This window comes from Haliotis rubra, unplaced genomic scaffold (genome assembly GCF_003918875.1).
Source record: "Haliotis rubra isolate DU_JTF1 unplaced genomic scaffold, ASM391887v1 Scf632, whole genome shotgun sequence".
NCBI classification, from domain to species: Eukaryota; Metazoa; Mollusca; class Gastropoda; order Lepetellida; family Haliotidae; genus Haliotis; species Haliotis rubra.
The window spans coordinates 139,931-157,764 of NW_025767338.1; the positions used below are offsets into that span (position 1 = coordinate 139,931).

Genomic DNA, 17,834 nt, shown 5'->3' on the forward strand with positions numbered 1-17,834 from the left:
CTATATGGCTGTACGCCGCACTCAGCAATATTCCAGCTATATGGATGTACGCCGCACTCAGCAATATTCCAGCTATATGGCTGTACGCCGCACTCAGCAATATTCCAGCTATATGGATGTACGCCGCACTCAGCAATATTCCATCTATATGGCTTTACGCCGCACTCAGCAATATTCCAGCTATATGGCTGTACGATCACGGCTAGATTCCCGTCTCTCTCCGGTAATTTTGGTGTGTGAGTGAGTATGGTTTTACGTCGCCTTTGACAATATTCCAGCAATGTTATCATTGTACCCATGTGGGGAATCAAACCCGGGTCTTCAGCGTGACGCGCGAACACTTTAACCACTAGGCTACGCTACCGCACCGATAACCTGGGAACATACACGGGAGAAGAAGGACAAGATGTCCATATAGATATGACACTTCCAGTTAACAACTTCAAACTCTCGAATCACAAACCTTTTTTAAAAAAAGGAATAGTCAGCTAAAGGCGTGTGAAAAGAGATTAACAGCATTCATGGTAGGTACGAGTTTAGAAGGACATTCCGTCGAAATCTACTTGATGACAGCAGGGCCCTTGAGGACATAACGTTTAAGATCGATGGCTCCGTGCTCAGTCATACTTTCAGCACACGAGAGGACGTTGTTTCTGAACGCGCAGCGACTCGTGCGTGTATTCAGTAACTTCAGACTTGTACTGCTGCTCATCATCCATGGACTCTGTATTGAGAATTCGTTGTGGAATGTTCGGAATCGTAAAATGTCTCTGTATAAGAATGCAGATGAGTTGTTTGTTCTAACGCGTTTTTAGGTATGGTGTGGTATGGTACGGCACGGTACGGTACGATATGGTATGGTATGGTATGGTATGGTATGGCACGGTATGGTACGGTACGGTACGGTACGATATGGTATGGTATGGTATGGTACTGCCAGCCGCCAAGAAGGTTGCAATATCAGAAAGAAAATGTCATTTCAACGGGATGTTTAGTTGCGATGGGTACTCCGTTTAACTAAAAAGAACGCAGGGCTCATGCAGACAATAAAATGTCCACGTATTCAAAATCAGAGATGAATGAATGAATCAAAACACATGTTGAATGCCCGCCCTCGCTATGGATGAAACAGTCTTGTTCATGCTACGGCGAAGGGTATATTTATATTTTATGTGCGCTTCAATCTGTTCTTGCAACTCTTTTTCAAGATTCTCATATATATAACATTTAAATAATTGACTTGTCACAATATACATTTTCACATACACGCATCATAACATATGATATCACCAAGATTATTTTGCGTTTTAGCACTTTAACAGAATGCTAAAAAATAAACAAACCTGCAGCATGTGGTTGATCGAGTGATCTAGAGTAGACAAGCATTTAGCTTCAGGCTGAAGTAATAGTTTAAGCATTTAGCTTCAGGCTGAAGTAATAGTTTAAGCATTTAGCTTCAGGCTGAAGTAATAGTTTAAGCATTTAGCTTCAGGCTGAAGTAATAGTTTAAGCATTTAGCTTCAGGCTGAAATAATAGTTTAAGCATTTAGCTTCAGATTGAAATAACAGTTTTAAGGTTTGTTTGCAACATTAACCAATATTCACACATACATTCGCTATTAATTTGCTTGCTTGCTAGATTATTTAGAACACTAACGTCTTATTTCAGGGAAAGATCCTACAGGGCCAAGCCCCTTAGTTTCACAAACTACCACCGAAACCTTTCCAACAGGCACGTATAGCATAGATATTACTACACCCAGTTTCACTTATCCTAACCATTGTGCATCTTGCTTCTTGCTTCTAGAAGACAATCCCCAGTAAGAGTTAGCCTAACCATTGTGCATCTTGCTTCTTGCTTCTAGAAGACAATCCCCAGTAAGAGTTAGTGGTGCCACCTCTAGTAAGGTGTACCCTCGATCAAATAACTACAGAAAAATAGAAACTTTTGCTCAAACAAAATCTGTTTGACTGGCATTTAACAAAAACGCAGTAAAAAGGTAGGATAGTTTATGGAGGACAAATTGTTTATTATATTATGATTCGACGTTTCGGTATAAATTCTTATATCTTTGTCAAGCAACAGCTGCATCATAATATAATAAACAAGTTGTTATCCATAAAGTATCCTACCTTTCTTACTGCGTTCTTAAGTCTCAGATTTCATCAGTGATTATCAAGGGGGACTTTGCTTAATGGTGTGGTGAACATTTAGCGTTGATGGATATATCACGAGTGTACTCTTCGATAAGGTTGACTAATATTATCGACAATTGGAAATATGGACGATGGGAAAAATTACTAATGATTATCAAATTGACTTTAGTATATTAACTTAAGTGATAGAAAATAGCTTTAAATTTACACACAATATATATAAAGCAACGTCTTTATTCATGGGCTGCTTCCTAAATTAATATGTTCAATATACTGTTGTGTTAGTAATCCATGCATTATCATGTCACTAGTGATGTGAAATATATTCATTTCTTTGAGAGTTTTTGAGCATTTTTACTGAAAGTTACTCCTCCGATATTTATCGATAATCGATATTTATTTGACGATTATCGATCTCTATAATCTATATCGATATCCAGCTCTAGTCTTCGAACATATAATACATGTATTGAGGCATTTCACGTTGGTATTGTCGACGTGTCATTGATTACCTTGTGTGATGTGTCCATCTCACGTTCACAGTGGTCAACAGCCAGGGCCCTAAATGCGAACCTCAAGTGAATGTCTCCATGTCCAGTACACAGCAACAGTCTGGAGACCCAGTCTACTGTGTCAACTCAACTATACCAACATGCAACGACACCAACGACCTCAACTACACCATTACTAACAACTACAACATCTTTGAATTTAACGGTGCCTGTCTCATGCTCCTCAAGACTGATTTTACCCAGAGGAGATATTGTGTAAGTATTTGCACATCGTGAAATTAGGGGCGGTTGGGTAGCCTAGTGGTTAAAGCGTTGGCTCGTCACGCCGAGGACCCAGGTTGGAATCCCCACATGGGTACAATGTGTGAAGCCCATTTCTGGTGTTCCCCGCCGTGATGTTGCTGGAATATTGCTAAAAGCGGCGTAAAACCAAAACCCAGTCAGTCAGTAAGTCGTGAAATTAATCCATTAATTAATTCACGTATTCTCGCTTTCGTTTTTTATCTTTTGCAGTGTTGATTAACCATGGATTTTAACTTTCCAAAGTGAATAAGGGGAACAAATCAGAAGGGGAAACACATTTTTTTTTCAATATCAATTTGCTAAATATTTTTTCATAGCCTTTGTAATTTCTTGTGGAATTATTGAATTTTACTTAACGTCCTTAAGTGGCATTTAGAAGCTGGTATGATGAAGAGGAACGCTTTTTATGGATAAAAAACTTCTTTATTACACTAGATCGTAGCATCTATTGCAGTAAAGAAGGTGTTGTTTTTTTCTTTCCTTTTTATTTTGCAATAAAGAAGTTGTCTATCCATAAAAAGGTGTTCCTCTTCAAATTTTACTCAGCCGAAAATAATCATGTTGGTTTTATCTATGTTCCAGATTACAGTTTTTGCAACCCAAATTTTAAGCACTCCCCAGCATGACAACTTTGACCTGTGTGTGACTTTCAACGAAGCGCCTGTGTTTGGGAGTAATCTTAATCCGGCTATCATTATAATCCCCCTTCTCAACCAGTTTAGGACTATAGACATACCACTTAACACCACCCCCGATGCCATCTCACAGATTCAGTTATCAGGCAAGTTTTCAATATCAATCAATGAAATATGTTATCAGTTAACACAACGAAAGAGTGACAGTTGATTAACATGTTTTGTGCAAATTTCAGACATTTCTAAAGAAGAGCTGCAGTAAGTCTCAAGCTCTAAAATATTGTAAAATGAAGAGTTACGTTTATGTTCAAATTTGGTGTGCCAAAGGAATTTATAAAAATCCTCATTTTCACTAAGTACCAGACACTATTTTGCAAGATTTACAATATGCTTGTGTTCATAATTATGCAATTTTCCCACCCTCTTAAAAGAAAAGTACTAAAACAAAGTATCGTGCAGATTGGAAGGCACATGGTCCAATTTTATTCAGGTCATTTAAAACCTTTATGTGAAAACCTCTGACAATATGCTATTTTGATACAATGCAGTTGACTTCAACCTCTCGCTCTGGTGCTGCAATAACAGAAAACCTGATTACTGTGATGTCATCTCATTCGAAAGGTTTTCTCATTACATTTTGCAAATCTTATGCCCGACATGTTCTCAACATATTGTCCTTTGCAAGGACCTCCGGTTGGCCCAAATCTGGTCTCCCTGTCACTCCTCTATGTTTTACCACAGATGTCAGTCCAAGCACAATGGCCTCGGACTTCAGCATTACCAGTGACACGCCTGTCATCAACTATACAAAACCTACAAACCTGACATTGCTTGCCAGTGTTACCAGGGTACATCTCACTGTGAATGTAAGTATGTCAATGTCATCAGGATAGATCTCTCTGTCAATGTAAGTATGTCAGTGTTATCAGGATAGATCTCACTGTCAATGTAAGTATGTCCATGTCATCAGGATAGATCTCACTGTCAATGTAAGTATGTCGATGTTATCAAGATAGATCTCTCTGTCAATGTAAGTATGTCGATGTCATCAGGATAGATCTCACTGTCAATGTAAGTATGTCAGTGTTACCAGCGTAGATCTGACTGTGAATGTAAGTATGTCGATGTTATCAGGATAGATCTCACTGTGAGTGTAAGTATGTCGATGTTATCAGGCTAGATATCACTGTCAATGTAAGCATGTCGATGTTATCAGGATAGATCTCACTGTGAATGTAAATATGTCGATGCTATAAGCATAGATCTCACTGTCAATGTAAGTATGTAGATGTTACCAGCGTAGATCTCACTGTCGTGAATGTTACCAGGGTATGTCGATGTTATTAGATCTCACTGTCAATGTAATGTAAAGTCGATGTTCACTCACTGTCAATGTAAATATGTCGATGTTATCAGGATAGATCTCACTGTCAATGTAAGTATGTCGATGTTATCAGGATAGATCTCACTGTCAATGTAAGTATGTCGATGTTATCAGGATAGATCTCACTGTCAGTGTCAATTAAGGGTGTCGATGTTATGTCAGTGTTACCAGGGTATCTGACTGTCAATGTAAGTGGGCATGTCGATGTTACCAGGGTAGATCTCCTGTCAATGTAAGTATGTCGATGGTATCAGGATAGATCTCTCTGTCAATGTCGATGTTGTCAGTGTTAGATCTCAGTGTATGTCAGTGTTACCAGGCTCTGATCTCACTGTCAATGTATGTCAATGTTATCAGGGTAGATCTCACTGTCAATGTGTATGTCAGTGTTACCAGGATAGATCTCACTGTCAATGTAAGTATGTCAGTATTACCAGGATAGATCTCACTGTCAATGTAAGCATGTCAATATTATCAGGATAGATCTCACTGTCAATGTATGTCGATGTTATCAGGGTAGATGATCACTGTCAATGTAAATATGTCAGTGTTACCAGTGTTGATCTCACTGTCAATGTAAGTATGTCAGTGTTATCAGGGTAGATCTCACTGTCAATGTATTATGTCGAGGGTTGATCTCACTGTCAGTGTATCTCAGTGTCACAGTAGATCTCACTGTCAGTGTATGTCATGTTACCAGTGTTGATCTCACTGTCAATGTAAATAACATGTCAGTGTTACCAGTGTTGATCTCACTGTCAGTGTAAGCATGTCGATGTGTTATCAGGGTAGATCTCACTGTCAGTGTATGTCAGTGTTACCAGGGTAGATCTCACTGTCAGTGTATGTCAGTGTTACCAGGGTAGATCTCACTGTCAGTGTATGTCAGTGTTACCAGGGTAGATCTCACTGTCGGTGTATGTCAGTGTTACCAGGGTAGATCTCACTGTCAGTGTATGTCAGTGTTACCAGGGTAGATCTCACTGTCAATGTAAGTATGTCGAAGTTATCAGGATAGATCTCACTGTGAATGTAAGTATGTCGATGTTATCAGGCTAGATATCACTGTCAATGTAAGCATGTCGATGTTATCAGGCTAGATCTAACTGTCAATGTAAGTATGTCAGTGTTATCAGGATAGATCTCACTGTCAATGTAAGTATGTCGATGTCATCAGGATAGATCTCACTGTCAATGTAAGTATGTCAGTGTTACCAGCGTAGATCTCACTGTCAATGTAAGTATGTCGATGTTATCAGGATAGATCTCACTGTCAATGTAAATATGTCGATGTTATCAGGATAGATCTCGCTGTCAATGTAAGTATGTCGATGTTATCAGGATAGATCTCACTGTCAATGTAAGTATGTCGATGTTATCAGGCTAGATCTCACTGTCAATGTAAGCATGTCGATGTTATCAGGATAGATCTCACTGTCAATGTAAAGTATGTCGATGTTATCAGTGTTGATCTCTGTCAATGTAAGTATGTCGATGTTATCAGTGTGATCTCACTGTCAATGTAAGTATGTCGATGTTATCAGGATAGATCTCACTGTCAATGTAAGTATGTCGATGTTATCAGGATAGATCTCTCTGTCAATGTAAGTATGTCGATGTTATCAGGATAGATCTCTCTGTCAATGTAAATATGTCGATGTTATCAGTGTTGATCTCACTGTCAATGTAAGTATGTCGATGTTATCAGGATAGATCTCTCTGTCAATGTAAGTATGTCGATGTTATCAGGATAGATCTCACTGTCAATGTAAGTATGTCGATGTTATCAGGATAGATCTCTCTGTCAATGTAAGTATGTCGATGTTATCAGGATAGATCTCACTGTCAATGTAAGTATGTCGATGTTATCAGGATAGATCTCACTGTCAATGTAAGTATGTCGATGTTATCAGGATAGATCTCTGTCAATGTAAGTATGTCGATGTTATCAGTGTTGATCTCACTGTCAATGTAAGTATGTCGATGTTATCAGGATAGATCTCTCTGTCAATGTAAGTATGTCGATGTTATCAGGATAGATCTCTCTGTCAATGTAAGTATGTCGATGTTATCAGGATAGATCTCACTGTCAATGAATGTAAGTATGTCAGATGTTATCAGGATAGATCTCACTGTCAATGTAAGTATGTCGATGTTATCAGGATAGATCTCTGTCAATGTAAGCATGTCGATATTATCAGGATAGATCTCACTGTCAATGTAAGTATGTCGATGTTATCAGTGTTGATCTCACTGCAATGTAAGTATGTCGATGTTATCAGGATTGATCTTTCTGTCAATGTAAGTTGTCAGATATTATCAGTGTAATCTCACTGTCAATGTAAGTATGTCAATATTATCAGGATAGATCTCACTGTCAATGTAAGTATGTCGATGTTATCAGGATAGATCTCTCTGTCAATGTAAGTATGTCAATATTATCAGGATAGATCTCACTGTCAATGTAAGTATGTCGATGTTATCAGGATATCTCTTGTCAATGTAAATATGTCAGTGTTATCAGGATAGATCTCTGTCAATGTAAGTATGTCGAGATCTCACTGTCAATGTAAATATGTCGATTTTGCCAGTGTTGATCACACTGTAAATGTAAGTATGTCAAAGTTCCCAGTGTTGATTTCTCTGTCAATGTAAGTATGTCAACATTATCAGTGTGATCTCACTGTCAATGTAAGTATGTCAATATTATCAGGATAGGTCTCACTGTCAATGTAAGTATGTCGATGTTATCAGGGTAGATCTCACTGTCAATGTAATGTAAAGTATGTCGATGTTATCAGGATGATCTCACTGTCAATGTAAGTCGATGTTATCAGGTTAGATCTCTCTGTCACTGTAAATGTATGTCAATGTCATCAGGTTGATCTCACTGTCAATGTAAGTATGTCGATGTTATCAGTGTTGATCTCACTGTCAATGTAAGTATGTCGATGTTACCAGGATAGATTTCACTGTCAATGTAAGCATTACAACATTCCAACACATAAGGTTAGGTTGGTTTTATCCCAGGTAACAGATGATGGGAACCCACCCCTGTCGGCCCAGAAGGTGTTCACCCTCCTGCTGGTCAATGATGCAGTGACATGTGATGACACTCCAACCATCTTAAATGTCGACACTACAGTTACGCCACCTGCAGTTAAACCCCTGTCATGTAGGTCGGAAGCAGGGAACAGCATCTCTTATAAAGCCACTGTTCTATCAGGAGGTGAGTGACTTTGACCTCCATAAAGGGGGCATAACTCAAACTTTCTTTGACATGTTTGTGCCATACACTTTTGAAGGGAGAGTGATTTCAGATATGATGCTTAATGTGATTGATACAACAACTTTTATTTAATGCTCAGAGACATTAATTTTAGAAAGGAAATTCTTGATTCATTGAAACATATGAACGTACATTGATACTAAAACTGTCTTTTGGGATTCATCAATAATGATTTTGGTGATCATGTTTTATTTTGTAGCGTTCTTGGATTGGATTTCATGTTGTGCAGTATTCTAGTTATTTTTCTCAACCAGATTTCTCAACCAGATTGCAGATTAATGTTTTTGCTAAAAAAATAATTGTGTAATAAATATTGAATTTAGAACATGCTGTTGAAATATGTATATTCATATCATCATACTGTTTTGACAAGATCGTTTTCTCCCTTCCAGCAAACTTTGACATGTCTGTGTTCAGCAACGGTTCCATTTCCATGAACACAACGTCCCAGGTGGCTGATTTCAATGTTACTGTGGAGGCCTCATCAATGTATGATGTGCGCACATCATTCAACTTCACAATTAGTGCAGGTATGTCACTGGGAATCTGTTAACATCCAGTACCTCTCCTGAATGTGTGGGTATCGTCAAGCACCAATGCTTTATACATTAAGAGCCAAGTAATATTAGAATCTGATTGTCATATTGAAGCACCCATTTCTTGTGTCAATGAGATTGAGGAATATTGCTGATTGTAAGCTAAAACAAAATTTATGCGCTCAATGTTTCAATTTGATCAGTAATCCTGTCCAAGAAGGTCATTCTGAGCAATATGCATCTTTCTATCAAAGGTCTAAGGCCTTTCTGACCCAGTGATTTCAAGCATCACAGTCCTCTGTGCAGAGTTCCATCAGTTTGCTGTGACAAGATCACAGGATCAAATCCGTTGATGTTTATGAGTCTTGGTTCATCAGCATTAATTTCTGCTTCTTTGTCTTACTAAAACCATCAAACATACATTGTTCAAAGCAAATGTAAATCGAACTTGCATTTATATATCCTAAACTGTCTTCAAGAGTAGATATACTTGGGTGACAATATTTAAGCAATGGCTTGAAGGAGATGCTGCTAATAAATCCTTGCATCTCTATGTAAACCACATAGTTGGTTACCATGAGTTCTTTTGAATTCACTTAAAATCCTCTGCTACTTAAAGCCCGTTAGCTCTGATTGTTGCTCACAAAACATTGTTGTCACTGTTCACAAACTGAAACAAGTGGAAGATTGATTCTGTGTCATACACACAAGACTTGGAGACAAACCTCAGAGTTATTAACGTTTATTGACATGTGTTGATATATTTGACACAACTTAAAGCACCACAAATGTACTTGTATTCGCCATTAATGTTCAATGCAGTGTGCTGTATAGCCACTGGCCCACTAGCCCATTGTTAGTAAAAACCCAGTCGGACCAGTAAATTTCCACGGTTACTGGCCCGACTGGCTAGTGGATTTTCATGGGGTCATTTTGTATATATATCACTCTCTCCGACTTGTTAAGTTATAATACACTTTTAAATCATGACAGATTATGGCCTGATAAACATGTTCACCAAATCAGCAGCTTAATGATGGCACCTGTATCATGCCGACAATCGTATTCTCATGTATTTTTGTAATCTTTTCCTACAATTCAAATTTCTGGCTAGTGAATTATTTCCTAGGCTAGTAACTTTCAGCAAAATTTGGAAACTATTTCACACACTGGTTCAATGGCATTTATCATGATGATACCAAGGGGCATGATATATGATGACGACGATGACAACGATGATGGTGATGATGGTGATGATGATGGTGATGATGATGGTTATGATGATGATGATGTCTAGTACCATTTTGTTTCAGGTAAGAAGCCCAACTGCACTGTGTCCAGCTCAGTCTTGAACGTGAAAGCAAAGGATACTGTTGATAGTATCTACATCAACTTCACCTGCGAGACAGCGGGTTCCAACAAGGATGCCATGGAGTTTGATATTGACAACGACATTGAGAACGATTTCTTTGCTGTGTCCGCAACAAGCAGGGAAGTCCGAGGGATGGCTGTCGGAAATGCCGGCATCTCATTGGCCGCGGTCTACAATGAAAGCACCTTCCCCAGTTCTGTGAGTATGATAAAGGATTCAATAACACTAGGTTAGGAAAACTGTTGTCAATGTTTCTGACTGTACCTGGCCTCACATCATGTACAGTGAAACTCTGATAAGTAAACTACTGATAAGTGGCAAAGCCGGATAAGTAAACCTTTTTCTCTGGTCCCGGCAATTGCCTTCATTATTTATCATTATTTCATGTTGGATAAGTAAAATCGAATAAGTATCTCATGTATATGTATATGAAATGTTTTTTAATGATGAATGTTGATATCAAAAATGAATCAAATTTGTATTTATCTATTTATTTTATTTTATTTTGATCTGCATATAAGTTAATGAATGGTCCCAATGAACGGGTCAGGTTGCCTTGATACAGTGTGGATACGATGTCTATTTACTTCACTTGGAAATGTGATACAATTTGCTTGGATGGATAAGTGGCAATACGGATAAGTAGCCACTTTTGCCATGGCCCTTTGGAGTATTACCGATCCGGGTTTCACTGTATTATGGTACAGTTGTGTGCCTGTGACAAGCAGTATGGAAATATACAATTCTTGACCAGGAAACCCAGTGGTTGATAATATGAGTTACATTCCATACCATGCTGCCAACACGTCTGACCACCTGATCCAATTTGGTGAACTCTTATAGAAGGCATTGGTTAATTGGAAGCAGTTCTGCTTAGAAATCCCCTCTTGCTGCATCAAAGATGACAATAGAGGCCTTGGATGGCTTTTTGAAGTGATACACATATAGGCATTTTTATGGATGTACACCTGATGAAGGAGTAAGAATATACTTCGAATCGTCGTCTCCATCACAATAGAGAACTTGACATCCATAAACAAGTCTTGCCTTTAATGATGACAATAATTAGTTTCAGGTTTGCTGCATTCTGATCTTCCACCAACCCATCAAGCATTGTGTGAAAATATCAGTTACACTATTTTCTGAATTAATCTTGAAAGTTTTAGAATAAGGTGATGTGAGTATTGTGAATGTTGCTTAACGTATTACAGTTACACCAGTGAAGCTTTGTTTGAATGTAACATTGTTTTGGAAACTAGTGTTTATCTGTCAATAACTGGGAACATTTTGCTGTTGTTTTTTCAGGTAACTGTGACTGTGACAAATGTGTATGGAGAAACAAAGTTGATGTTTAATGTGGTAATAGTGAACACGCCACCTGTATTTGTACCATCGACCATCCCCGTGGTGACAGTGAGCGAGAAACTAGCATCAGGTGGACAAGTTTATAATATCACTGCAACAGATGAGGAATCCAGCGTCACCTTCTCCATACAGGGTAAGAGCAGGAGAACAGTTCCTGGGTTTAGATTCAGTCATTAAGATGCTACCATTTCCAACTACATATTCTAGATTCACAAGATGTCAGTATTAGTAAATTAATGGTGAAGGCTTTACAACTACTTGTGTTCCAAAAGTAACTATAAATAACGTAGTGTTTCCTGATTTGTGAATCCAGACTAAATTGGTTTCATAAAATGAAAAAAGAAATAGATGTGGTATTTTAATCCAATAATTGCCTATGGTTGCTTTGTATGTTCAGATTAAATACAGGAGGCCTATTTGTTAGTAATTGTTTTTCTTGCTCAGGCTAGACCAATTTTATTTCTTGTTTTACAGATTTTTGTCCTCAGAAAACCTAAACGCAGGAGGGAAAAAAATAAAAAATAAATAAATACTCAAATTATTTTACTTTGGGCATATATATGGGGCAAAACACAATCTAAAAAAACTTTTCTTGTAAATTTACATTTTGGACCAATAAAACATTAGGATTTTATTTTTTGAGCGTGGAAAATTAACTTTTATTTGTTTCGTATTCTTGAAAAAAATAAGAGCGGTGGATCCGTAAAACAAGACATAAAATTGGTCTGGCCTCATTTAAAAAACTTGCTGACTATTGCACAAAGTTTATTAAACTTATTTTCAATTTACTTATTTGAAGTAATGGGTTACTGTAACTGGGTGGTAGATTTCACTGCAAACCTATTTGGCATGATAACATATGATTTGTTTTCAGATGCAGTTAATTCCAGCATTCCCGTACCATTCAGAATTGTGCCCGGTACCGGGCAGATCTCCACCAGTGGAACTCTGAATGCTACTCTAGATATGTCTTATACTGTCAAAATTACAGTAAGTACATTTTTACCTGCCTCATTATCTTACCTGTACTGTGTAATGCAGAAACCACTTTGGTGTTTGTTTCTTAATTCGCCAGTCATGGGAAAATAGTAAAATAACATGGATAAATCCCACAGAATATAAAGATAATATTTCATGTTTGAACACATCTGTCTTTGTTCTTGTAGGTCAGAGATGTTGGGGGTTTGAACAGTAGCATCAATATGACCATCAACGTTGATGATGTCAACGAGGCGCCTCAGTGTGCCTACAGCGGCGGTGTTACATTGAATGTTGATGTAACAGCGCCAGTCAATGATTCGGTTATCATACTGAACTGCTATGACTGGGACGTTCCCGGCAACAACAGCATACTCACATTCAGTCTGGAGGGGGTCAACGCTCCATTTGCAGGTAGGTTGCCAGTCTCCCAGTGTCTTCTGAGTCATTAAAGAGCCTCTAGTTTGTTCTAATGTTTAAACTATGATTTGCACTCACAAAAGCTAAAAAAAACACACATTCAAAACACATGACACAAACTTTCATATTTAAACATGTGATTGTCCCTTTGAATTCTTCGGCAGTATTTGACAGACTCTCTGGGTCTTCCAAAGTTTCATTTCAGAACACAGGGTCTGTTATCTTTCGAAGATTTTTACTTTCAAAGGCTTTAATACCATAACGCAAAATTTCATATTCAAAATGTCGTTGTCCACATTGAAGTCCTTGGCAGTGTGTTCATTGACTACCATGTGCTTGTTGTAAGAAAAGACAGAAGATGATAGATGATGAAGCTGGTATATATATTTGGTCTTGTATCATGCCACTGTTGAGCAGTGCTCATATTATCAACCTCTGGTTTATCTAGTCAAGACAAGATGTTTACATATATTCAGATATAGATGGATTGTTGTGATCTTTTTGTGTCTTTCTTGAAGTACTTGCTTACCCATTTTGTTTATTTACCAAGTGGGAAAAAGAAACAATCCCTATCCCACCCCAAAAATTGAAATCTGCATCCCCTTTAAAACATTCTGGATCCATGTCTAATTGACCATTCCACAATGTATCAATCACAGGTATGTCTGGTTCAGACTTCATCATTAATGGCTGCTGTGACTTAGTAGTAATGTATGACAACATATGATTATGACAACATACACTCAATATATCCTGATCACTCAGCACCAGAACCAATCTTTGATGGCAGCCTCGTGTTTACTTTAGTGTTGATCAAATTTAAGAAAATATTTTATTGGATGAATGTGTTCAGTTGTTATCTGTTTTTTCCAGGTTATTTTGGTTTCAATGACAGCATGAAAAGGGAGATTTTGATACAGCAGTCGCTGAGTGCACTCAATCTGACAGCAACACCATCAACAACATTCAACGTCATCGTTGCAGATGAAGGGACTCCTTCACTGAATTTGACACTGCCAATCACTCTCAACTTCTCAGGTATTCAGTGAAAAAGAAAAGAGTTAAATCATAAGTTAGAGATTATCTCCCTAGCATGACGACCAGATAATCTATCAGACAATTAACGACCGTTCATAATTAATAAAATAATCCATCATTGCAGTTTGGGATAGGTTGGTGTGCTGTATGCTGCATAGTACTTATACTTTTAGTTGTTGTTTTTTGACAAATAACTAAATATCAATAGGTTATCAATTTGTGACATTAGAGTTATATCCCTTAGATGTCTGGATCTGCTGTCCATCCTGCTTCACTATGTTAATGAACCATTATCAGCTTGAAACTGTGCTCATAGTTTTCACCAGAGTGGTAATGCTTCTTTGAACTGCTTCATGATTTGCCTCACCCCTTACAATCATTGAAGCTGCTACCATATATTAGGCCTAACTAAGACACTGTCCAGCTCAACCTAAAATACCCCTAGGATGTAAACTTATGTATTATCTTCAAATATGTTAAATCTGCTTCCAGCTTATATTAAGTGGAACTGAAATATTATTTTGAACAAAACACTGAAGGTTTTTGTTGCAATTTCTATCCAGATAAGCGCCCTACATGTTCCAACACAAACCTCCAGGACTCCATCTCGGAGCGAAGTGCCGTCGCCTCCTGCCTCAATGTGACCCACAGCTGTAGCAACCCCACCGCCACCGGCCTCACCTTCAACCTGACCAGCACATCCCTGGGGAGTGGGGACAAGTCCCTCCTGCAATATTTCACCCTAGGGACCAACTCTGTGGGGTCCCAGCTGCCATACTTGACTGTGTGCCTGGAGAAAAACATCACCGGGTTACCTGGAATTTATAAGGTAAGGCCAGACCAATTGTATTTCTTGTTTTATGGATTTGTGTCCTCAGAAAACCTTAAGGCAGGAGGGAAAGAAAATAAAAATAAAATCACCAGTCTAAGTAATATTCCTTCTAAATGCTAAAAGTATTTTACTTTTGGCAATTAATGAAGTGTATATGGGGCAAGAAACAATCTTAAAAATCATTCTTTTAAGTTTACATTCTTGGCCAATAAAAACATTAGGATTTTATTTTTTGAGCGGGGAAAATTAATTTTTATTCTTTTTCTTATTCTTGAAATAATACGACCGGCAGATCCGTAAAACAAAGAAATAAAATTGGTCTGGCCTAACAGACCAAAATTTAAATATTTTGGGGCCTGGGATTTCGGCTTGAGAAGCAATATATTTTTCAGTCAGACATAACATGACATTCTATGACGAGAGAACTAAACAACACACAGGACACGTACACGTGATTTGGTTTAGTTCATGTTTGGGGGTTGTGGTTAAAGATTTCCCTTGCTATGGCCAAGACCCGGGCAAGATTCGTCAAAAGGTTACAATGTAGTCGATTTCTGGTGTGCCCTCTTGCTGGAATCATTGCTGAAAGTGGCGAAAAAACACATTTACTATTTCATGTTTAGAGAAGAATTGATGGATTTACTGTTCATCGTTTTTGTCATGGCTCATGCTCGTTTTAACCTGCCTGCTGTACATACACTCATATCAAAGGTGACCTCAAATTCAGTTTGTTATGAGAAATGTGAATAATGTGGATTTCATAAGTAACCACGCCCTTTGAAAGTTTGGTATATTTCAACACACAAGTTGCACCAGGTAGCTATTGACTGAAGGTGACCCATCTGACTTGAGAGTTGTGTTCCTTAGCCTGCCAGGATGTGTCAGTCATACATTTGAATTCCAAATTCACCCCATCAGATCCTCCCTCTGTAAGCTCTCTTTCCGTGCCAGTTGGTTTGATCAAAGTCATATATGTCTGTTACATGTTGTTATGGGATTTCTTCCCTCGTTAGGATGATATGGTATAATGGATATAAATGGAGAAGAGTTCACAACAGCATTGTTGACATAGGTGACCTCGTCTTTTAAGGTGTGGCAGTTTATCCTGCAGAGTTACTTCCCTTGTTACTGTCAGAATCCAATGATCATGGATTCAAGTACCAGATAAGCTATGATCATTATTCTTCGTTATTACGAACTAGAACACGGCTGATCAGAAACACTGAGGTAATTGTATGTTTTATATTTATCATTTCAGAGTGGTCTTCAAGTTTCCAACAATCTATTTTCAACTACTCTAAACCTGACGTTTGAAGTGCTTGATGTCAATGACCTGCCCGTCATCAGCGGCCTCTCCATCAACAACACCTACACCATCAACGAAACATCACCAGTAACGACACCGCTCGCAACTCTTAATATCACTGACCCAGATCCTGGAAACAATGGTGCTCTGTCTGTCAGTTTTGAAGGTGATGTGGATTTTGTTTTCAGTAGACCTGAAGTAGAATGGTCTGCCGTGGACACTACTGTGTTAGGCAGGGGTCTATTGGGAAGTTGGAATGAATCCAGTTATACTGGTCACAAAAGGAAACTTAACCGACTAGGTGTTAGGCTGCATGTCCAGGCTGATTATGTGTCATTGTACAAACAAACTATAGGATAATCAAGAATGATGATAATTTTATGGTTGACCCTTTCACAGAATAAAGAAGTTGTATAGCCATAAAATTATCATCATTCTTGATCACCTCAACTTCTAAAATGCCCATCAAAGAAGTTATAGGGCATTCATTTACTGTGTCATTAACGTTTGTTTCAGCAACATCTACAGGATAAACATCATCATCATCATCCTCATCATCATCATCATCATCACTAAAACACTTATTTCTGTCTTAATACTAAAAAGACGTGGTTCTGAGTTCCATGTAAAACAAATCAATCCAAACCAAAATAAATTTTGGTAAATTCCAAATTTTGCTGTATTAAGGCCAAAAGTAGAAAGAAATTCTATTCTCTAAATGGAACCATTTATATACTTGATATACAGCTGTCAGCCCTTCATCAGCACATGGCGGAGACTTTGAGTTTGACAATGTGACGAAGATGATAAAAGTAGCTCAGGTGCTGAACGCTACCAGGAATACAGACTACAACTACACAATCACAGTAAGTACTGGCATAACTTAATGAGAGACAAGGGGCGCTGGGGTAGCTTTGTAGTTAAACCGTTCGCTCGGCACGCCGAAACCCAGGTTCGAGTCCCCACATGGGTACAGTGTGTGAAGCCCATTTCTGGTGTCACCCGCCGTGGTAATGCTGGAATATTGCTGAAAGCGATATAAAACTAAACTCACTCAATCATTCACTTAGTCAATTAGAGATGATAATTCTGATGCCTTAAAACCAATAATGTTTTATCATATTTTCATATTTAGTCGTATTTTCTTATTTTACTTGACAACAATAGATGCTATGTGTGTATTAATTCTATTGGAGAAAAATTGTTCTCTTGAAGAGGCATTCATAGTGATAACAGTCTGTACACAATGAATATAATCAATTATCATCAATTGTTTGGTGTTTGTATTCATAAACTTCTGGAAAGAAGAAAGTGTATTTCCTTGTTTGATTGTGGCTGGAAATAACAAAAAAGAAGATGTTATTCAGTGGTGATATGTTTCATATGGGTATGATACCTGTATTTAATACCTCTTGCAGTGTTTGAGTATTTTGAACCTAGTAATATTTTGATAACATTTGTAATTACTTTTGTCAAATTCTATTTTCAAAATTGTTCTTTTGAACATCAGTTTGTTTATTTATCAAAGATGAAACAGTTCATTGTGGTTTGAGGCTCGAGTTGATTGACTCCATATAAAACAAAATGACGCCATGTTGCTAAGTTTTGGTTGATGGGCTAGCACATATGCTTTGTACATGTTACAGGCAACTGTCCATGTCATTGTTGTATAACATATGAGTATATCTTCAAAATGTGTTGTGTATG

The 17,834-nt window shown here is 37.9% G+C and overlaps 1 protein-coding gene across 4 annotated transcripts in view; it reads left to right on the forward strand.

The window, feature by feature from the left end:
* Positions 1–17,834, forward strand: part of LOC124256630 — a 125,023-nt gene that overhangs the window by 42,871 nt on the left and 64,318 nt on the right. For all 4 annotated transcript variants that reach the window (XM_046690604.1, XM_046690605.1, XM_046690606.1 and 1 more), the window contains exons 3-16: positions 2,701–2,924; positions 3,555–3,753; positions 4,349–4,444; positions 5,682–5,710; positions 8,022–8,220; positions 8,673–8,810; positions 10,130–10,386; positions 11,494–11,686; positions 12,428–12,543; positions 12,720–12,945; positions 13,825–13,989; positions 14,553–14,818; positions 16,080–16,293; positions 16,875–16,993. In XM_046690604.1, coding sequence (XP_046546560.1) covers positions 2,701–2,924; positions 3,555–3,753; positions 4,349–4,444; positions 5,682–5,710; positions 8,022–8,220; positions 8,673–8,810; positions 10,130–10,386; positions 11,494–11,686; positions 12,428–12,543; positions 12,720–12,945; positions 13,825–13,989; positions 14,553–14,818; positions 16,080–16,293; positions 16,875–16,993 — 2,441 coding nt within the window. The remainder of the gene's footprint in view (positions 1–2,700; positions 2,925–3,554; positions 3,754–4,348; positions 4,445–5,681; positions 5,711–8,021; positions 8,221–8,672; positions 8,811–10,129; positions 10,387–11,493; positions 11,687–12,427; positions 12,544–12,719; positions 12,946–13,824; positions 13,990–14,552; positions 14,819–16,079; positions 16,294–16,874; positions 16,994–17,834) is intronic.